Below are 23,274 nucleotides of genomic sequence, written 5' to 3'. Positions count from 1 at the left end.
TAGGTTTGAACAGATGTGAAGTAATAGATGGAATGAAATACACATTTACCATGTACTTTATGATATGGGCTCAGGGAACTTGCTAAGAAAAATTGTCAGCTTCTGTACAGTTTACATCCATGAATGCTATTGTTCAGAATAATGATACTAATGTATCAAATGTTCAAAAACACGTTGATAGTGTATCACAGACTTTGAAGGTACATAATCAACTAATAAAGAGTTCTCGATTGACTAATTCTATGATGGTCAAGGAAAATACTTTTTTGAGATGCAAAGTAGAGAAGTTCGAGAATGCTGTTAAATGCTCCAATATTTGTATAATTAATTTCCAGAAGCACCATTTATTTCACCAAGAGAAATGCTTTTGCATACCTTAAGAAGCTGCTTCTGGTTCCTGAACATTCTTTTCCACCTATTTCTCATATCTATTATTTGACAACTGGAAAGAAGGAGGTTTTTAAAGAACGAACTGCACCAGAACAAGAGACTGATGTCCTAAATATTTCAGATATATTGGAGGCTCCTGAGACTGATTCCATAGTGAAAGCTTTGGCTCTGTCATCAGATTGTGATTCGCTATTTCGACTTTTCTTTAAGAAAAGAGATGTATCTTTTTTGGGGTATCAGGTCAGAATGTTTCCTGACTTGACTAAGGAGATTCAAAAAGAAGAAGGAATTTTTTGTTACCTCCATCTGGCTGTTCTTCAGTTAGGTGTATTATTCCTCACACTATCCTTGTAAATGTATAATTAAATGAAAGTCTTTAAAATGTTTTTTTATGAGCCTTCACAGTTGTTAGCCTTTCTCAGTGGCAAGAGTCCAGTCTCTAGTTCCCCAGTTAGGGCTGCGATCTGAATTTTGCAAATTTGCATTGATTGCTAATGTCTAAAGCTTGCCAATGTCTAGTTTATGCAGGGTTCCACTATGTTCATCTTTAATGAATTCCTGAAAAACAGGCAAGGGTTTAGACTGATTTAAATGAAATGACAATACCACCTTAGGAAGAAAGGGTGGGACTGTTCTAATTATAAACTTTTCCTTGCTAAAGATCAAGAAGGGCTCTCTGCAAGACAAGACCTTCAGGCCCAGATGCACAAAGTTTTTTTTAATTTTTATATAAGTATTAACAATATTTCAAGAAAACTCTTGATATGCGAAAATGGTAAGAAATAAGCAATTCAATTTAACAATAAACAAAATAAAGCAATTATACATATGTATATATTATTTCTTTTCTCCATTTCAAGTCCACAAGATTGAGGGAGAGCAAGGTAGAATTCCATGAAATATATTTTCCACTAATTAAAGTAAGAAACTGAAGAGAAACATAAGGTGCCAAATCAATGATAATTACAGAGTAGATGTAGATAATGTTGCAAGTTGTTGCTTGGGGATAATAGAAACCTTAGAATCTAGAAAAGAACTTAAATGAGTTGGATCATAAAAAATATATCTAACTGAGTTAACTTTCAATACACATTTACACAGAAAATTTAACCAAAACAAACCACCCAGCTGTAAAACCCTGGGACGTAGTTTTAGAAATAACTGACGTCTCTTTTGGGTTACTCTAGCAATGTCAGGAAATATTCTTGTTATTCATAAAGAGTTCATCTCTATGATGAAAAAATTGTTTCAGAACCAAATCTTGGTCAGGTTCTAATACAAATGTCACTATTAATGTTGCTGGCGTCCCCATCTCATCTTCATGAATTATCTGAGCTAAATTGAGTATGTCAAATGAAACTTCTGCTCCTTCAGTTTGATATTAAGTTCTTATTTCCCCTTCTTATATGGTAGTAAGTAATATATTTTTGAAACAGGCGGGTAAGTTTGTTCTGGAATCTTCAGAATTTCAGATAAATATTTTGTATACGTTATTAAAGGAGCCACTGATGTAACATTTGGAAAATTAATCAGCCTAAGAGTTTTAGCCCTTAGCTGATTTTCCAAATTTTCAATTTTCAATTGTAATATAATGTATTTTCCTTAATCAGGTTAAGCTGTGTTTGCTGAAAAGATTTTATGCTATCATTATTCAACTGTATTGTTTTCTCAATGTTAAGTGTTCTTGTTTCCAAATTTGCAATCTTCCTCCACAGGTAATTTTGAAGCTTGAGTCACCAGTATCAATTTCTGAGAAAAAGAATTTTCTAAGCCCATAAGAGCCTCCCATATTGAATCTAGGGTTATTACTGCTAGTTTTGTAGGCAAAAAAGACTTACTGATTGAAGTTAATTCAGCAATGGTTTCAAATGATTGCCTTCCTCGTTCTGCACTAGAGTCTGCCAAAACGCTGGCTCTCTCCACTATCTTTTCACCGACAGCTATATCCAGCGAATCCAAGCTGCTAACTGTCCCCGCAGCAGGAAACTCTCCTCGGTCTATGACGCTAGGGGTTTCCTGCCCCTGCTGCAGCTGTAACGCTGGCATTGTCGGAGGCCTCCGCTCATCGGGGCTGAATGTGTTTTCAGCCTCAAGCTGGGGGAGCGGGACACCTCCCACCGCTCCTTCCACCAGCGAGGTACTTAGCCCCGAGAAACTTCCTGGCACCGTAAAGCCGAGGGTCAGATCAGATCGGGCAGGTCTTGCTGCAGGAAAGTGCTGCAGAGGAGACAGCTGGCGGGGATTAAAAAAAGTTTGAAAAAGCTACACACCGCTTTCATACACGCAGTTCGTATGCATGTATGAAAGACATCTGTAGCATGCACAGAGCAGACACACTTAGCGACTGGCTATTCTGTGCATGCTCAAGTGACTGATTGGCTTCCCCCCTACCGATCTGCTCACTCTTTTTGCGAGCAGCTCATTTGCATCCCGTTTCTTTTCAGTATCCTTTACTATTTCCAAGTTGGTAATTTTTACCAAGGTGGAAATAGCAATCGGTGCTTTACCAGGACTTTAGTGCATCCGGGTCACAGTTCTGAAATCTGACTAGATGAATAAATGGCAAGCAGGAACACAGCCTTAAGAGTAACATTCTTCAAGAAAGGAGATTTAAGAGGTTCACAGGGAGCCTGAACTAAGGTAAATATGTTCAAATCTCAAGGAGGTATGACAGGTCTAAAAGAAGGCTTGAGAAGCTTAACAACTCTGAGAAAACCAACTGCATCCCATGAGAAGTGAAACTCTTGCCCTTCACCAGATCTCAAAAAGAGGATAAAGTAGCTAACTGTACTCACAAAGAAGAAAGCACCAAACGTTTGTCCAAACCATCCTGCAAAAACTCTAAAATCTCTTGAATACAGGAACACAAAGGAACAACCGGCCTGTCTTGACACCAGTCCTCAAAAATTCTCCAAACTCTGACATATGCCGGTGAGGTAGACCTCTTAGTCTTTCTAGAATGTAGCAAGGTAGAAATAACCTTTGCTTGAATAACCCTTTCCTTTTTAACTGAGCCCTCTCAAGATCCAAATCATGAAACAAAACTGAGACATGTCCTGCATGGTGACGGGGACCCTGCACCAGAAGAGTTTCCCTGTCCACAAGAAACAAAGGATACTCCTCTTTCAGGTGCATCAAGTCTCCATACCAGGGACTCCTGACCTATCCAGTACTATAAATACTACTAGACCCATGTGCATCTCTATCCTTTGAATAACTATGCCTGTTAACGGACACAGTGGAAACACATATAGAAGATGTGATTGAGTCAAAGGCTGAATTGTTTACATAAACTACTGCTGTAACATTGTCTGAAAGGATCCTCACTGACTTGTTCTGAACCCTGGAACAGAACTCCAAAAGAGCCAAGTGCATTGCCAAAGCCTCCAGATGACTGATTGGACCATTCAGCCTCATCTGGAGACCAAAGCAATGTGCTCCCCATCCTGTGAGGCTTGCCTATTTATCCAATTTAGGAATACTAGACTCTTCCCCCTGGACAGATTGCTACTCTGTAATCACCATCTCAGACCCTTCAGATGCAAAACCAGGTTGTAATTTTGACTTTGAGGAGAGCAATAGGAAAGAAGTGACCTCTGTAGAGGCCACATGTGCACTCTGGCCATGGGACTAACTCTACTGTCAATGCCATTGAACCTAGCACTTGAAGGCAATGCACCACTCTTTGCTTGCGGAGAGTGAAAAGGATTTGAATCTGAGATTTTAGTTTTTTCACTCTCTGTGGAAAGACATACATTCCCTTGAAGAGTATCTACCTGGCTCCCAAATATTCCAGCGTTTGGAATGGAGAACAGTTACTATTGGAGAAACTGAATAACTGCTACAACTGCACCACTCTCTCCATAACCATTTTGCTCTCCTGGAAGGACTTTGCTCATATTAGCCAATCTTCTAAATGTGGATGGACCAAAATGCCTTCTTTACATAAGGCCACTGCTACTTTTACCATCACTTCTGTGAAAATTCTGAGTACAAAACTGGAAATGTTGGCCTAACACCACAAACCTCAGGTAATGCTGAGAAACTTGATAGGAATGCGTAGATAAGCTTCCATGAGATCTAAGGAAGAAAACAATTCTTGCTGAACTGCCACATTTACCAACTTTAGAGTTTCTATTCAAAAGCTTGGATCTTCAGAAACCTATTGACAAATCCAAGATTGAGAATACGCCTAAAAGTACCTTGTTTCTTTGGTATCACAAAGTAAATCAAATAGCGCCCTTTCCTCTCCTCTAGAGATTTAACTTGAACTACTAATTGAAGTAACCTGTCTAATGTTTGCATTACAGCCTCCCTTTTTTCGGCATAAGCAACAAGGTGATTTCAGAAATGCCTCAGGAAGAGGGCGAGTAAACTCTACTGCAAACCCTTCACAAATAACTTTTGTGAACCCGTAGATCAGTGGTTATTTGGGCACACCTTCAGTTGAAAAACTGCAGACAACCTCCTACCACAGTCACAGAGAGAGTGCACCCTCAAATTTTCAATGGAACCTCTTGGCATTAACTGTTGCTGTAGAAGAGATATCTCACGAACCTCTATAGGCACCTCAAAAGGACAGACTTCACAAAGGAAATCTACTATGCCAAGTATCACTAACTCTTACCTGGTCTATATTTCCTAGAATCTCTAAAACAACCTCTATTAGAGAAACATCTAGAGGAAGATACCGGATGATACTCTGGAAGCCTACGAACCTCTGATTCAGAATGTGTTTTAACCAGCTTCTCCAAATTATATCCAAAGAGCAAACCACCTTTATAAGATAACTTACTCCAAGACGAGGCCTGAATAGGATGCAGAAGAGTGAGCTCTCACTTCTCTGGGCATAAATTTCTTATTAAACTTTATCATACTGATGACTGAACGATAAGGGTTTACTCTCTAGCTGTTCCTGTCACTTCTTCTCCATGACAGACTGTTATTACCTCCTTCACAGTCTCTGCAGCTCTGAGCAATTCTACTGTTGGGCTGAGAAACAAGCCAGACTTGGACAATGATGCTTCATTGAGCCCTGCAGATTGGGTTACACCTCCCCCTCCAGGGATGGCGTAGGAAACAGCTGTGCTTTGGAGGGACCTGGGAGTGATTCTGGGTTGCAAACTCCAACATTCCAGGCATTCCCGGAATCAATCTGAGCAACAGTAGCAGTTTTGGCTGACACCGCCACTATTGGGAGAAGTTCAGTTATTGGCTGTCCCCAGAGAGAACCTGCTTTAGCTAGTTCAGGAGCTGTGAAATCTCTAGCTGCCTTAACCCCCTCTTAAGCTGCTGGTGAACCAATGCTACTTCAGTTTTTTCTGGAAGGCATAGGTGCCTCTAAAGCACTTCCTTCTTCATCCGGTCTTGGTTTATCTTTCCTTAAAGTGGACTATAGTCTGTAATTTTGTCCCAGTTATTCACAAGTATGAGCCTAGCTTTTCTTTCTATTTGTATTGGTAGAGTTGCCTTTGAAATGGCTAAAGTTAAAAAGTCTAAAGTGAGGCTTCCTGTGCCTATTAGCTGTGCTTTATTGGTGTTTAGCACTGCGTATGCCTTGTAGCGCTATAGAAATGTTAAATAGTAGTAGTAGTAAAATAGCCCCCTTAAATGCTAGCCTATGGAACTGTAACAGAGACTCTGTAAGTTAAGAAAAACTATTCCTTAAACTCCTTTGCTAAGGAAGCAGAGTAATTTAAAATAAAGTCTCTGAGGTTACCTATTTAATTCTAAATCTACCTTTCCCCAAGTTTAAAAACAATTTCCCAGCAAATTCTTACCAATGAAGATCTCTCCCTCTCTGGAAGTCTTCTCACAGCACCTCTTCTGGACCAAAGAAAGACAAATCCTACCAGACCACCTCAAGCTGCACAGGAAGCCAGACCAACCACCTGCTGGAGACTGTGAAATACTGACTGGCCAAGGGGCTGCAAAATATTTTAATGGGATGGCATCACAGCTCAGTATTTTTCAGTCTCCATCTGCCAGCAGGACAGCACAAACCCAAGCATCTGCACTGGTCTGGTGGGACAATAAGGCCAGACAACTTATCAAGGTATGCTTGAAAATTGTTTTTAATCAAAACTTGTGGCACTCAACATGGTAAGAAATATTTCTTTTTCTGTGTGTCATATATTTTTGGTCCGACTGTATTTATTGGATCTTCTTTCTTCATATGGTGTACAGAATAATTGCTTGGCAGCGACACCACTATCATCAATGTAGTTCATGTTTTCCTCCTTTACTACTGTCATGAAACACCTAGCCACTCGCCTGGGGTTACCCTGTGGCCACTTAGAGGGTCTATCCTTCAGGTCCGCCTGCATCTGCCGCTCATGCTCTACACTAGCACCCTCTCTCCCACTGACTGGGTCACAACCGCCTCTAGGCGAGTCTCCTGCTCTCAAATTATCCCCAGTGATTTCTAGGTTACTGGAGCCACACTCCCAGTGATCCCACAGTTCCCAGAAAGCACTCACAGAGCCAACACAGAAACAACCAGAATTCTTTATCAGTCCAGACAGGCAGAACAAACGAACAATGGTATTTATTCTCAGAACAGTGGACAAAAAAATTGTGCAAATAGCAAACAGTAACAAATAACTGAAAAATGGATCAATTAGAAAACTAACTAAACATCTGCATACTTCCTAGAAAGTATCTAGGGAGATCAGGGCATATATCTGTTCAAAGAGCTTCAGCAGAGAGCTCTCTCTCTCTTCTCCCAGGCTGAAACTGAAGCAGCCAGCCAGCATCTGCTGGGTAATTTCAAAATTCAAGGCCAATCAGAGCCCAAAACAGTCAAGTGTCAAATAAAAACTGGTTACATCACTGTATGGCACTTCCTATTATCTGTGTGCCTACTAAAAGAGAAGTTGGTCCTCTGTAACAGTTTTACAAAAAGAAACACAATCTGCTGGCCAAATAGGAGAAATACACTTCAGAACATAAATCAATGCAGGAAAATATCCAGTACATTTTACAAGCTTAAAACACACTGTTTCTTCACAACTATTATGTCCAGTTTTCGTGCATTAAGCTTCTTATTAGTTGGAATGTGCATTTCCTAGGTATTCACAATCTTTTCATTTTCCACAATTCTTACACTATTGCAAGTCCAATGCTTTTCTGATACAGCAATGCTACAGTGTTTACAAATTTTCCATGGATGGTGCTTGCAACCTTACAGTTATCTTTCTGTATAGAAATTTTCTCCCATCAGACCTTTTCAGCCAGCAAGAAACAAGTAACCATGTCAGGCTGTTCTTTACAGAATCTACACTTGTCTGTTTTATCAGTTTTTTCTATGCTTGCTGTGAACCACCTTTTCTAATTCACCTATATCTTTTTTGAGATACGGTGACCAGAACTGAATGCAGTACTCAAGGTGAGGTCGCACCATGGAGCGATACAGAGGCATTATAATATTTTTGGTCTTATTCACCATCCCTTTCCTAACAATTCCTAGCATCCTGTTTGCTTTTTTGGCCGCCACTGCAAATTGAGCAGAAGATTTCAGAGTATTATCTACAATGACACCCAGACCTTTTTCTTGGTTGTTGACCCCCAAGATAGATCCTAGCATCAGGTAACTATGATTCAGATTATTCTTTCCAATGTGCATCACTTTGCATTTGTCCACATTAAATTTCATCTGCCATTTGGATGCAGTCTTCCAATTTCCTAAGGTCTTCCTACAATATTTCACAGTCTGCACCTGCTTTAACAACCCTGAATAGTTTTGTGTCATCTGCAAATTTAATTACCTCGTCTTTCCGATTTCCATAGCATAATTATGTTAAATAGCGCTGGCCCCAGTACAGATCCCTGCGGCACTTGACTATTCACCCTCCATTGAGAAAAATGCCCATTTAATCCTACCCTCTGTTTCTGCCCAATAATCAATTCCTAATCCACAGAAGGACATTGTGTCTCATCCCATGACTTTTTAATTTTCTCAGGAGTCTCCCATGAGGAACTTTGTCAAACGTTTTCTGAAAATCTAGATATACTACATCAACTGGCTCACCTTTATCTACATGTTTATTCATGCCTTCAAAGAAATGAAGCAAATTGGTGAGGCAAGACTTCCCTTGGCTGAACCCTTGCTGACTGCCCCATTAAACCATGTTTTTCTAAGTGTTCCTTAATTTTATTCTTTATAATAGTTTCCACTATTTTGTCCAGTACTGAAGACAGGCTTACCGGTCTGTAATTTCCTGGATCACCCCTGGAACCCTTTTTAAAAATCGGCATTTCGTTGGCCATCCTCCAAACCTCAGGTACTACAGACAATTTTAATGACAGGTTACAGATCACTAACAGCATATCAGCAATTTCATGTTTGAGCTCTTTCAGTACCCTGGGGTGTATACCATCCGGTCCAGGTGATTTATCACTCTTTAACTTGTCGATTTGGCTTAGTACATCTTCCAGGTTCACCGAGATCTCTTTCTGTTTCTTCGCATTCTCGCCCTTGAGAACCATTTCTGACACAGGTAGATCTCTTACATCTTCTTCCGTAAAGATCGAGGCAAAGAATTCCTTCAATCTCTCTGTTATGGCTTTGCCCTCCCTGAGTGCCCTTTTTGCTCCTCATGATCTAATGGTTCAACAGATTCTCTCACAGGCTTTCTGCTTCTAATGTACTTGAAAAAGGTGTTACTATGAGTTTTTGTCTCAGTGGCAAGGTTTTCTTCATATTCTCTTTTAGCCTTAATTATCAATAATCTAATAGCCTCTCTCACTTCATCTTTTAACCTTGCTAGCTGTCGTTTGCTCTCCTTTCCAACTTTGTTAATATGTGGAATACATCCTGTCTGGGTTTCCACAAATGGTATTTTTAAACATCCATGCCTGATTTAGGGGTCATTTTACCAAGCTGTGGTAAAGGCCCTGTGGTAGCAGTGGCCATTTTTGCCACACGTCAGGGCCCTTTTTACCGCAGTGGGTAGAAAGCCCCTAAAAAAGAAATGGCCATGCGGTAAGATTATTCTTACCGCATGGCCATGGGGCTGGGAGCACTTACCACCACCCACTGAGGTGGTGGTAAGGGCTCCTGCAATAACCGGGCAGCATGCGGCACTGCTCAACTACCACTGGGTTAGCGCCATGCTAGAAATTATGGAATTAATTTCCATAGTACCAGAAATGGCACGCACTCAAGGTGGAACTACTGCCAGCAGCCACGCTGGGCTAGCAGCAATCCTTTACTAAAAGGGCCCCTTAAAGTCCTAACTTTTGCGGCCAATCCTTTTAGCTTCCTTTTAACCATTTTCCTCAATTTATCATAGTTGCCCTTACGAAAATTAAACACTGCTACAGTAGATTTCCTTAGTGACTTCACTCCAGATATCAGCTCATGTTTTATCATGTTATGATCACTGTTTCCCAGCGGAACCAACACCGTTACCTCTCGTACTATGCCCTGCATTCCACTAAGGACTAGATTTAAAATAGCTTCCTCTCTCGTCAGTTTTTGGACCAGTTGCTCCAAGAAGCAGCAGTCATTTACTATATCTAGGAATTTTACCTCCCTAGCGCTCCCTGATGTAACATTTATCCAGTCAATACTGGGGTAACTGAAGTCACTCATTATTATACTGTTGCCCAATTTGTCAGCTTTCCTAATTTCTGTAAACATTTCTCCATCTGTCTGTCTGTTCAGTCCTGGCAGATGGTAGTACAGCTCTACCAGTATACTCCTTCCCTTCACACATGGAATTTCTATCAATCAGGTTCCACGCCACTATCTATTTCATGTAGAATATTTACTTTGTTTGACTCGATCCCCTCTTTAACATATAACGCGATCCCCCTCCAATTTGATCCATTCTATCATTACGATATGTGTCCCATTGATTGTCCTCCTTCCACCAGGTCTCCAAGATGCCTATTGTATTTACGTCTTCATTTAGTGCTATATACTCTAACTCTCCCATCTTACTTTTTAGGCTTCTAGCACTCGTATATAGATGCTTCAAATTGTGTTTTTTCCTTGCATCTACAAGCAGGGCCATATTGAGCTGCACAGGGCGCAAGGGAGGCGGAGGATCCAAAACTGTCCCGTCCATTGTCTTCCGTGCTTGGCTGTGATGCACTGGGTGGGATAGGAGCTCTAGGAGGTGTGGCACACGGGGCGCATTTCCAGCTCAGGATGGTCCTGGCCAAAAGTTATGCAAAAGATCCAAAACTGCAGCCGCACTCATCCACCACAATCTTTTTATAATGTCACAACACCGCATTATCATTGTTGTCATAATAAAGCATGGAGATGAGGAAGAGGCGGATGGTAACACAGGCGGGTTGCGGGGTCTCATTGAAGCTGCATTGAAGTTGATGGGGATAATTTGCATACTTTACTCTGTTCTCCCATTTATTTATTTATTAGGATTTATTTACGCATTTTTGAAGGAATTCACTCAAGGCGGTGTACAGTAAACACTCCTAGCTTTCTTTCACCATTATTGAAATCTCACTATTGGGATCTGCTATAGATCCTGTTTCAATGGTATCCTTCAAACCAGTATACTCCACACTGAACCATGCACTCCTGGGTGACTGTTGGCTCCCCCACCCTATTTTAGAATACATATAATATAAATTACATATAGAGGTGTATTTTGAAAGCACTTAGACTTACAAAGTTCCATAGCAACCTATGGAACTTTGTAAATCTAAGTGCTTTCAAAATGTGCCCCATAGTTTTTCCAGATTACCCATTGTAATGTACTGCTAGTTAGTGGTTAAGTATGTTAACCAGTGATTCCTTTACTCACTTCCCCTCTGAGCTGTAGCTATTCATGCTTCCATCTGTAGATTCTCGACTTGCTTGCCGAGTCATCCAGTTTCTCATCTCCACAGCTAATCCAGTTTCTGTACTTCTCTGGATGGTGCTTTTTAGCTTTTTACCTCCCGCTTCTACGGAATTAAGATAAAAAAAGAAAACTCAGATGGGTTAGTGGCAATATCTTATTGCTGCAATTTACAGATACAGGAAAAAAATATGATAGTTTACAATCATTGTCTAAAAGGCCAAAGATGTAGGAAACATGAAGAAGGGTAGCTATTAGAAGATATTCACAAGAAATAGTGCAAATTTTTATGTTTATTAGATCTTTGATATATCATCTTTCTGTGGTTCAACCACATACATTTTTGGTGTATGCAGTACTAACAAATTATGATTATTGATAAAAAGAAATGCTAATAATGATAGTTATAGTATACAGAAGTAGCAAAGTTGCTAAGCAATGTAGCTAGTATTAAGAAAAAAATCTTTTGGACCTCACGCGTCAACTAGATAAACATCAATTGTACTTTGTATATATTGCTATGTAGATCTTCCAACGTTTATTATAGCTTGGGGGGGGGGGGGGGAGACGACTACCAAACTCTCAGATTTTAACAACATGTCTCTGATTGGCTTAAGGGAATGACAGGTACTAAATGTTTATTAATGAAAAATTTGAGATGATTTTATATCTAAATACTGTGAAGCTGCTGCTAGAGGTTGAAGCAGCCATTTTAACCTAATCTAACGAGGAACTTATTCAGCACACAAATCTCAAGTTGTGCTTCGAGGGGGCCTACAACATTAAGAGGCTCAAGACAATGTATGGGGAATTACATCAATCACAATACACTGACCATAAACAAATTAATAAAAATAATTTCAGAATAAAACACTCAGATCTTATCTTCAGAACCGAAGATAAGTAGTTCATTTCATACAGAGAAAGCATGGAAGGAAAACATTAAATCTAATTGATGTTTGCATTGTAAACCTTTAACAATATGACATCTTAGTAAAACTGTATTAAATACCAGAGATAAAGAAGAGAAAAAAGTTGAATTAAAAGATCTGATGAATTAATATGTAAAATATGAAAAATGGTACATGCTATTTTTAAAATAATTTGAGATTTTAAGGGAAGCCAGTGAAGCCTGTGAAGATACCCAGAAATGCTATCATATTTCTTAATCCAGAAAATCAAATGAACTGCTGTTTTTTGTATCAGCTGGAGTTTTCTTAGAAGCATGGAATTTAATCCCATATTCAGCAAGTTACAATAATCCAAATTGGATAAAACCAACATTTGGGTCAATAGGGCAAAATGATGCTCATGAAAATAAGATCTTATTAAAGGTAATTGTCTTAATAGAAAAATAGTTTTCTTCTATCAGTAACAACTTCTGGATTCTTTTCTCACCTTTGAACCACAACACCACCAAGAACGTTTGAGCTATCAGCAAAATGTATGCAATATTTTATCATGAGACAGTATAAAACTCAGAAGGGATTGAGATGGAAAGACTCCAAAACCAGAGAACTTTGGTCTTACTAGCATTTAATTTGAGTAAATTAGTATTTGTTCAGTTCTGAATTTTAAGCCTGGAACTGGTAAAGGCAGGATGGACTGAAGATCCCTCCTGCCCAGAAGACCACTAGGGCAATGGGAAGGTACAGGGTGCCTACAGGGAGTGTGTTTTGAAGAAGTGACACTTTTCTTGGCAGGTGGAGGTGTCTGGAAAGGGGCATAATTCTTGACTACAGTGGCCAGAAGACAGTACTACTTTTTTTTTTGGGGGGGGGGGGGGGGGGAGAAGGGGGAGAACCCAATATTCAGCCGTGACCCAAAAGCTATATAAGTGTTGGCTGATATTCAGTGCCAGCACCCACTTAGCTAAGCACACAAAGACAGGACACCTTTTTGTGTGGTGCCCACATATCTCCTAGCTCCTCCTTGACTCCACCCTTGGAACGCCCCTGTGCTGCCTAGTTAAGTGCTGCTGAATATTGGCCTGCTGAGTGTGATTTAAGCAGGCAGATGTCTAGCCAAATAAAATAAGAAACACCAAAAAGCACATTTTAAATATAGTGCGGGTTTCAATTGGAAGTGAATACACCTCTAGAAATAATGACTCTGAATTTATACCTTGGTTTGTCCACTCTTTAATTACTTGCTGGATTTCTTTGGGTCAGAAATCTATGTATAATATAGATATACTGCTTCACATGTCTAGAGGATCTTTTGATATGGGACAATTATATGCCAAATTATGTGCCAAATTGATTGATAATGAAATTAACTTCTGAAGAAGCAGCTGACTTCTGGTTTAAATACTTAAGGGATAGTCTTGATTAAGTAGTTCCATTGAGGTAAAAAGAATCTAAACACATACCTTCCTCCCCATCTCTACTATAATAAAAAGCACCTCCAATGTTGTGAAGCTGACTTCGTGGCTTCACTGAAGTGAAGGGTTAGTAAGGTTCGTCAGATTTGTCAGTCTGTCACCATCTCTCTCGGCCCTGCCCTCGCGTCAAAACGTGATGATGTCGAGGGCGGCGGACCTATCAGAGGCGCGAGGGCGGGGCCGAGAGAGATGGTGACAGACTGATGAATATGACAAACCTTATGAACCCTTCACTTCAATGAAGCCAAGGAGTCAGCTTCACAACGTTGCAGGTGCGTTTTATTACACTACACAGCTCCCTAATTTTGCAGTTAAACATCGCAGGGTGGCTGGAGGGGGGGGGGAGAGGGGGGCAACGACCTTGGAACTGGGAGGGAAGGAGAGAGGGGGGCAATGACCCTGGAACTGGGAGGGAGGGGGCGGACCCTGGAACTTGGAGGGGGGGCAGGCGGACCCAGGAACTGGGAGAGAGGGGGGCAAAACCCTGGAACTGGGAGGGAGAGGGCGGGGCCCCTGGCACACACTCTCATTTTCACACACACACTCTCGCACCCAGTCTCACTCTCTCTGTCACACACACTCACATATTCACTCTCTCTCTATCACACACTCACTCTCACACACACTCTGTAAAACACACATACTCCGAGGAAAACCTTGCTAGCGCCTGTTTCATATGTGTCAGAAACGGGCCTTTTTTCCTAGTGTTTAATAATATACTATAAGAAGAAAAACAACTTTCATGTAAGAATCAAAGGACTAGGAGGAAATGACCTGACCCTCTTACTTTATCAGCTTATTATATAAATATACAATCTTACCAAAGAACTATTATGGCAGCAAAAAAAAAAAAGATTACTATAACCAATTGATTTTAAAAAGCAGGATCTGGGCTGAGAGAATGGTTTAATATAGCTAATAAATTTAATAATTTAGTTTATACTGAATTACAGTTACAGAGGGGAACATCTAGTCAACAGCTTGCAGATGGTTTTTGTGAAAAGGCAGAATGAATTAAGAACTCACTGGCCTCAATGCCTCTTCCCTTAGTTCATAAGGCTTATGATACAGATATTCAAAACTGGCAGGAGTTTTCTTTGGTTACTTACTACTTATCATCATTTCTATAGCACTACTAGACATACGCAGCGCTGTACACTTGAACATGAAGAGACAGTCCCTGCTCAACAGAGCTTACAATCTAATTAGGACAGACAAACAGGACAAACAAGAGATAAGGGAATATTAAAGTGAGGATGATAAAATAAGGGTTCTGAACAAGTGACTAAGGGTTAGGAGTTAAAAGCAGAATAAAAAATGTGGGCTTTTAGCCTAGATTTGAAGACAGCCAGAGATGGAGCTTGACGTACCGGCTAGAAGTCTTTAATATAGTCAGTTTTACAGCTAGTCCTTTAGATGTCTGCTCATCATCATTATTAAAGATAATAAAGAAGGACATAGCACCATTTATAGGCAATACAATTAATAAATCATTTAGCAAATGTTATAATAATTTCAATTACAGGATATTTTGGAAGAACATCAGTTTGGTTTTCACCCAAAATATTCCACCAAGACACTCTTACTCTTGGAGACTTTTTCTTATTTTGCATTTTCAAACAAGAATATCACCTACATATATAATGATAAAGGAAATAAAGAAAAAAAGAAAAGGATAAACAACAATATATACTTTGCCCACAATAGCTTCAGAAACTATAAAGGATCTAATTCCAAATCAAGGTAATATAACAGAGATTAGCAAAAAAAAAAAAAAAAAAAACCCAAACAAAACAAAAACAACAAAATAGAACAAAAAGAAAAAAACTACACTGAAGTACTTAGTCAACCTTAGCAGTGAAATCTAATATAGACATCAAACCAATATTTTCAACTCTTCTTTAGCAAACGTAAAGTCCAACAGTTGCTTGGGGGTCAAAAACAAAATATGACTTCGCTTTTATAAATTATTATACAAGTACAAGGAAAATGAAGCAAAAGATTTGCTCCTAGGGTTAGAGTTCTAGGTCTATAACTCCCATCACCTTTTCTGGCTAGGCCTAGACAAATCATGTGAGAGTCAAGGAGCTGATTTGGGACTTGTTACTAGATTATCTGGCAGTGGTATTTCATGAGTGTATTTCCCCTGAGAAATTATCGAAACGGGGTGCTCTGCTGGGCAGTTTCACATGTATGGATTATTATCATTATTTTTTCAGTAGAAGTTCATGCTCTAGGGTGGTGCCCGATGGCTGTTATGTGGGGCTCATACACAAGAAATTGAAGAAACATTGAAACAAATGGTTATGTTGTAATTTGGTGGTTTTGGATTAGCTTTATTAAGTAAAGTTTGGAGGATATTAACGTTGGTGTTGAGCATGATATGAGTAGCTTACTCAGCTGGAAAATTCTTAACAGCTGCTTGGGTGGAGTCTGGAAATCAGTCCCATTTACTGATTATGCTCCTTTTATTACCATTCTTAGGGATATGCACGGAGTTGATTCTTTCCAAATTCATCTTTTTGGATGGGTTTTCAGAAGGGATATATTTTCTGAGATGCAGTAAGCAGAGTTGCATACAATACTCAAGGTATGGTCACACAATGGAGTGATACAGAGGCACTACAACATCCTTTGTTTTATTCTCTAGTTCCAACAGCAGGGGGTCCCGTTCCCTCTATATTTCAATTCTGACCGAGACCTAGTTTTCCCTTAAAGACATTACTTCAATTGCTGCTCTGTCATGGTGGCTATTCTTTTGCTCACTCACCTTATTCATTAGACAGTGGGCTGCTACTCTTTCTTTTCTTCTGATTTCAATCATCCTCAGTGCCAGTCCTTTTCTTCCTTCTCTACTATTCTGGGTCGCTGTCATATTAACCCTTAGTCCCCCTTTTTCCTCACTGAAATGACTCCTGTCTTTCCTTCTTCCTTGAACCCTCTCCCCCTCTTCTCAGAAGCATTAATTTCCATGCTTATAATCTCCTAACTCTTATGCCTCAAAGCTCTATCTGTCAGATACTCAAAGCAATTTAACTGGGCAGGAGAGACTCCTGCCCGCTTAAATCAATTGCAGCCACTCAACTGCTGATATGCAGCAGCATTTAACTGGGCAGTGCTTCTGAATATCGGCTCTGACGGCCCAACAAAAAAAGTGGGTAGGAGAGGGGTGCTACAAGCGGCATTGGGGAGGAGCTGCAGGTATGTCGGTGCCGGCATTGTTCAGTGTCGATACCCATATAGGTAAGCGGGAGCACTTAGGACAGCTCAAAAGCAGCTTAGCTATGAGGTCCAAGCACTGAATATTGGTCAGGACCTGCATAACTGAAAACCTCTTAAAAAGCCATCTGATTCCTCCCCCCCCCCCACCCCACCAACAAGGAGGCCTCTGATCTCTAAGGTATGTTGGGAACAATTGTTTCGATTTCAAGTAGCCAGGATTTGGAACGGTATTCTGGTTGAAATACAAACTATAACTCCCTATATTTCTTTTCGTAAGAAGCTTGAGTACTTTTTTTTTTTTTTTTTAACTAGACAAGAGTCTTGAATTAATGATGAGATTATGGTATTTTATTGTCAACAGTCTAATTGAAATTACTTCTGATTGGAAGTCTCTTTTTATGTACTTTCCTTTGCACCATTGATCTTAAAGGCGGATTATAAATACCCAAATAAAATAGAAATACTTATGAAATAATTTATTTTGGTAGTCAATTTTCTTTACACAATTGTCTACCAAAACCTGAATTCTATACAGAATGTGTGAAGTTTTACATGGATATTGTATTTCTATAGGCTAATTGTCTCTGAATAATGGTATACAGCAGTGCTTTGGTGTTTCTCTAAATAGCATGAAACATTACACTTCTTTTACTTGCCACTTTAATTACTTAAAATTTATTACCCATTATAATAATCAATATACTGATGTTATAACAAGGACTTGCTGAGAATACATAGAAATCTTACAATAACTGCAGTTCATATATTGTTTCAAGTATGTATGTACATAAGTATAAATTTTCATTTTTGTAATAAAGTAAAATTGTTATAAATGTAAATTAAAGAATTTTACAGTATGTTTCATAATAAAGGTTGTACTTTCTAAATATCTGGTAGATCAGTTGTATCTCTCATACCACTTTATATTGAAATGAGATACAATAAGAAATGAAAGATACAAGAAGTTAAAATCTTATTGGTGTTTGTGGTAAGTCCTCAGGTTCTAACAAAGTTCAGTATCCTGTTGCCAACATTAGCCTATCCAGGTCACAAGAACCTGGCAGGATCCCAAAGAGTAAATAGATTCCATGACGCTTACACCCAGGGATAAGCAGTGGATTTCCCCAAGTCTATGAGATTATTAATGCTTTATGGACTTTTCCTCCAGCAACCTGTCCAAATCTTGTATACCCAGCTATGCTAAATGATTTTACCACATACTCTGGCAATGAAATCCAGAGCTTAGCTGTGTGTTGCACGAAACATTATTTTCTGTAATTAGTTTTAAATAAGCCATTTAGTAACTTGGGCCCCTTTTACCAAGCTGTGGCAAAATGGGGCTGGTGCTGGCATCGGCGTGTGTTTTGCACGCACGCTGAGGCCCCCTTTTACTACAGCCATTTCGGGGGGGGGGGGGGGGGGTAAGGGCTCCCACGTTAACCTGGCGGTAACCTGGGCAGCGCTGGAAATGATGGTGCTCTAGGGGTGGGAAGTACCGCCAGGCTGCTGCAGTAGCCCGGTGGTACTTCCTGTATAGTGAGCGGTAAGCCCGCGTTGGGTTTACCGCCGCTTAGTAAAAGGAGCTCTTGATGTCTCCCTTAGTTTTTCTACTTTTTGAAAGCACAAACAACCAATTTGAGTTTACCTGCTTCACATTACTCATAATTTTATAGAATTATTATGTATCTCCTTTTGGTCATCTTATCTCCAAGCTGAAGAGCCCCTCTCACTTGTTTAGCCTTTCCTAGTAATAAGGTGTCATTCTATCCCTTTTATCATTTTGGTTGCCATTCTGTGGTGAGCAGAAATGCAATGTAAATCTCAAGATGCGGTCACACCAGGGACATTTACAAGGGTACTATCATATTCTCCTTTTTACTCTCTATTCCTTTCCTAAAAATTCCTTCCGTTCTGTTTGCTTTTTTGACCAGTCATCACACAGTGAGCCAAGGATTTCAATGTATTGTCCAGTATGATGCCAAGACCAGTTTCCTGGGTGGTGAGCCCTTATGAATCCCAACATTGTGTAATTACAGCTTGAATTATTTTACCTATGTGCATTACTTGCACTTGTCCACATTAAATTTCATCTGTGATTTTAGATGCCCAGTCTTGCAAGGTCCTCTTGCCATTGCTCACAATCTACTTGTGATTTATCAACATTAAATAATTTTGTCATTTGTAAAATGTGATCATTTCAATTGTTCTCATTTTCAGAACAATTATACATTTTATTTATTTTTTTATTTATTAGGATTTATTTACCACCTTTTTGAAGGAATTTACTCAAGGTGGTGTAGAGTAAGAATAAATCAAACATGAGCAATACACAATTACAGCAGTAAAAATATACTATACTACTTACAATGTCAACACAATACATAATAGAACATTTTAATTGACAGTGTAGGGTATAAGCAAAGATGGAACATATAGAGGGGCATAATCGTACGTGGTCGCCCATCTCCATGGGCGACTATCTCCGAGGACGGGTCCGCGAAGGGGCGGGACAGACCGTATTTTCGAAAAAGATGGGTGTCCATCTTTTGTTTCAATAATACGGTTGGTGCCGGGCAAATGCATCAGATTTGGGCGGATTTGAGATGGGCGGTTTCGGTTTTCAGCCTAGCGAAGCCGCCTAGCTCAAAAACGAACAACTCCAAGGCATTTGGTCATGGGAGGGGCCAGGATTCGTAGTGTACTGGTCCCCCTCACATGCCAGGACACCAACCGGGCACCCTAGGGGGCACTTGTAATAAGTTAAAAAAAAAAACCTCCCAAGTCCATAGTTCCCTTACCTTGGGTGCGTAACCCCCCAAATCCCCCCCAAAACCCACTCTCCACAACTCTACACCATTACCATAGCACTTATGGGTGAAGGGAGGCACTTAGATGTGGGTACAGTGGGTTTTGGGGGCGGTTTGGAGGGCTCCCATTTACCAGCACAAGTGTAACAGGTAGTGGGGGATGGGCCTGGGTCCACCTGCCTGAAGTCCACTGCATCCACTAACAACTGCTCCAGGTACCTGCATACTGCTGTGATGGAGCTGGGTATGACATTTGAGGCTGGCATACAGGCTGGCAAAAAAAAAGTTTTTAAAGTTCTTTTTTTTGGTGGCAGGGGGTTAGTGACCACTGGGGGAGTCAGGGAGGTCATCCCCGATTCCCTCCGGTGGTCATCTGGGCAGTTGGGGCACTTTTTGGGGACTTGTTCGTGAAAAAAAAGGTCCAAAAAAAGCGCCCCAAATTCTCACTACTGCCGCCCTTCTTTTTTCCATTATCGGCCGAGGAGAGTATCGGCCGAGGGCGCCCATCTCTCCTCGGCCGATAAACATGCCCCAGTCTCGCCTTCACCACGCCTCAGACACACCCCTGTCAACTTTGTTCGTTCCCGTGACAGACTGCAGTTCGAGGCGCCCAAAATTGGCTTTCGATTATACCGATTTGGTCGCCCATGAGAGAAGGGTGCCCATCTCCCAATTTGGGTCGAAATATGGGAGTCTTTCTCTTTCGAAAATAAGCCAGATAGGGGCCCTTTTACTAAAGTGCGCCAAAAAAGTGGCCTGCTGTGTTTTGGACGCATGCAGGTCATTTTTTTCAGCGTCGAAAATTGCCTGGGAAAAAAGGCAATTTTTTTTGTGGCTGAAAATGGATGTGCGGCAAAATTATAACCAGCGCATGTCCATTTTCGGCCTGAGACCTTACTGCCATTCATTGACTTAGCGGTAAGGTCTCACATGCTAACCAGGTGGTAAGAGCCCAGCACACGTAAACTACCAATTACTGCTGGGTAAGTGCCATGTGGTAGAAAACAAAATATTTTCTACTGCATGGTTTGGATGCGAGTAAAAAATGAAATTACTGCCCGGGGCATGTGGTAGCTGGGCGGTAGTTCCAATTTGGTGCGCGTTGGACAAGTGTAGGTGCCTATCCTGCTTATAATCGAACGAGAAAAACGCCCAAGTTCCGACCTAAATCGGGAGATGGACGTTTATCTCACAAAAACGAATAAAGCGGTATAATCGAAAGCCGATTTTTGGACGTTTTCAACTGCACTCTGTCGCGGATGCGGACAAAGTTTATGGGGGCGTGTCAGAGGTGTGGCGAAGGCGGAACTGGGGCGTGGTTATCTGCCGAACAAAGATGGGTGCATTTCACTGATAATGGGAAGAAAGTATGCGTTTTTAGCTAGAATTTAGGACACTTTTCCTGGACCCTGTTTTTTCACGAATAAGGCCCCAAAAAGTGCCCTAAATGACCAGATGACCACTGGAGGGAATCGGGGATGACCTCCCCTGACTCCCCCAGTGGTCACTGACCCCCTCCCACCACAAAAAAATGATGTTTCACAACTTTTTATTTTCACCCTCAAATGTCATACCCAGCTCCCTGGCAGCAGTATGCAGGTCACTGGAGGAGTTGTTAGGGGGTGCAGTGGACTTCAGGCAGGTGGACCCAGGCCCATCCCCCCTACCTGTTACAATTGTGCTGCTTAATGCTTATTAGTCGTCCAACCCCCCCAAACCCACTGTACCCACATGTAGGTGCCCCCCTTCACCCCTTAGGGCTATAGTAATGGTGTAGACTTGTGGGCAGTGGGTTTTGAGGGGGATTTGGGGGGCTCAACACACAAGGGAAGGGTGCTATGCACCTGGGAGCTCTTTTACCTGTTTTTTTGGTTTTGTAAAAGTGCCCCCTAGGGTGCCCGGTTGATGTCCTGACATGTGAGGGGGACCAGTGCACTACGAATCCTGGCCCCTCCCACGAATAAATGTCTTGGATTTATTCGTTTTTGAGCTGGGCGCTTTCAATTTCTATTATCGCTGAAAAACAAAAACGCCCAGCTCACACATTGTTGAATAAAACATGGGCGTCTATTTTTTCCCAAAATACCGTTCGGTCCGCCCCTTCACGGACCCGTTCTCGGAGATAAACGCCCATGGAGATAGGCGTTTTCGTTCAATTATGCCCCTCAATGTGCCTTAGTAAAAGGGCCCCATAGATAGGTAAGAGAGTAAGAGGTGTTAGAAAATAAGGTGACTAATTTAAAGAAAGCTGCACATCAGGTCAGAGTATGTTAAGCACCGGTCCCAGTACAGATCCCTGAGACACTCCATTATTCCACCTTTCTCCTTGTTTACTAAGCTGCGCTGTAGGCGCAAACTTCTTAGCACATGCTAGAAATTAGCACGCTAACGCTAGAGACACCCATAGGAATATAATGGGTGTCTCTATCATTAGGCGTGCTAAAAAGTTAGCGTGCCTACAGCGTGGCTTAGTAAACAGGACCCTAAGAAAACTAACCATGAGATCCTACTTGTTGTTTCCTGTCTTTTGGCCAGTTCCCAATTCTCAGTAGGGCATAGACCTCAACTCCATAGGTTTTTAAATTTTCTGAGGACTCTCTCATGAAAGAGTTTGTCAAACACCTTCTGAAAATCCAAATACACTATGGTGTTTTTTTTAGAAGTTCCATTTGCCTTTTAGATGTCCATAAACTGGTATTTAAAAGTTTATATTTCATGAACATCTGAACCCTGATTTTACAAAGCTGGGGTATACATACATCTAAAAACGTGCACATGGCAATGGGCATGGTCTGGGTGGGGTGCTCCACTGAAAAGATTAGAGGAGGTCACTCCTTAATTACCCAGTGATTAAGCTCCCCTCCCCCCTGAAAGTGAAACTGGCAAGAGATACAGGGCTCTGTGACTACTTTGTGGAAATAATAATTTATATTTCTAAAATGGCTAGCAAAAATGTTTTTATGCCAGTACATAAATGCTTATGAACCCGTTTTGACCCATTGTCATTTTAGATGTTTACAATTCTAAAATGGATTCTCCTGCTATAGAAACTTCCATTCTTCGAAGTATGTATACATCGATAAACCCTACTAGTGGAACTTGAACTTGACACATCTCGACCTGAAAATCCCAATTCTGATTTGTATGTCCATTCTAAAATGCCACAGTTAGCTCACCTTTACCCACATGTGTATTGATCACTCTAAAAATTGTAGCATATTTGCTGTGCAGAGAACTGGTACTTTGAAACTCACACAAAGGTTTAAATGTAATTTCTCTCCAAAAAGATTGCAGCAGTAGGTTCAGCAATATGATGAAAAGACAATGGTCATTATGAATTGTGCAAAAAACTACCACAGTATATCTGAAAGTAAAGGGATCTGTTTTACATTCTGTAAAGGTTATGCTCCTGAATTTACGCTCTTAAATTACGAGTGCAATCTATGCTCCTAAATTTAGGAGTGTAAAATTTGGAGCGTAAATTCAGGAGCATAACTTTTATACAATAAGGCCCTTAGGGGTCCTTTTACAAAGGTGTGCTAGTGTTTTTAGCATGCTCTAAACATACGCGTGCGCTAAAGGCTAGAGACGCCCATATATTCCTATGGGTGTCTCTAGCATTTAGCGCAGGCTAATCATTAGTGCGCACTAAAAACAA

General features: G+C 40.7%; 1 protein-coding gene across 39 annotated transcripts in view; it reads right to left on the bottom strand.

The window, feature by feature from the left end:
- Positions 1 to 23,274, bottom strand: part of RIMS2 (regulating synaptic membrane exocytosis 2) — a 1,685,778-nt gene that overhangs the window by 23,712 nt on the left and 1,638,792 nt on the right. For 36 of the 39 annotated variants that reach the window (XM_030217702.1, XM_030217600.1, XM_030217677.1 and 33 more), the window contains one exon: positions 11,169 to 11,310. In XM_030217702.1, the coding sequence (XP_030073562.1) occupies positions 11,169 to 11,310 (142 nt within the window). The remainder of the gene's footprint in view (positions 1 to 11,168; positions 11,311 to 23,274) is intronic. The other 3 variants (XM_030217909.1, XM_030217927.1, XM_030217917.1) reach the window with 2 other exon arrangements.

This window comes from Microcaecilia unicolor, chromosome 1 (assembly GCF_901765095.1).
Source record: "Microcaecilia unicolor chromosome 1, aMicUni1.1, whole genome shotgun sequence".
NCBI lineage: Eukaryota > Metazoa > Chordata > Amphibia > Gymnophiona > Siphonopidae > Microcaecilia > Microcaecilia unicolor.
Note: the sequence above shows the minus strand (reverse complement) of the source record. Positions and strands in the feature narration are given on the sequence as shown.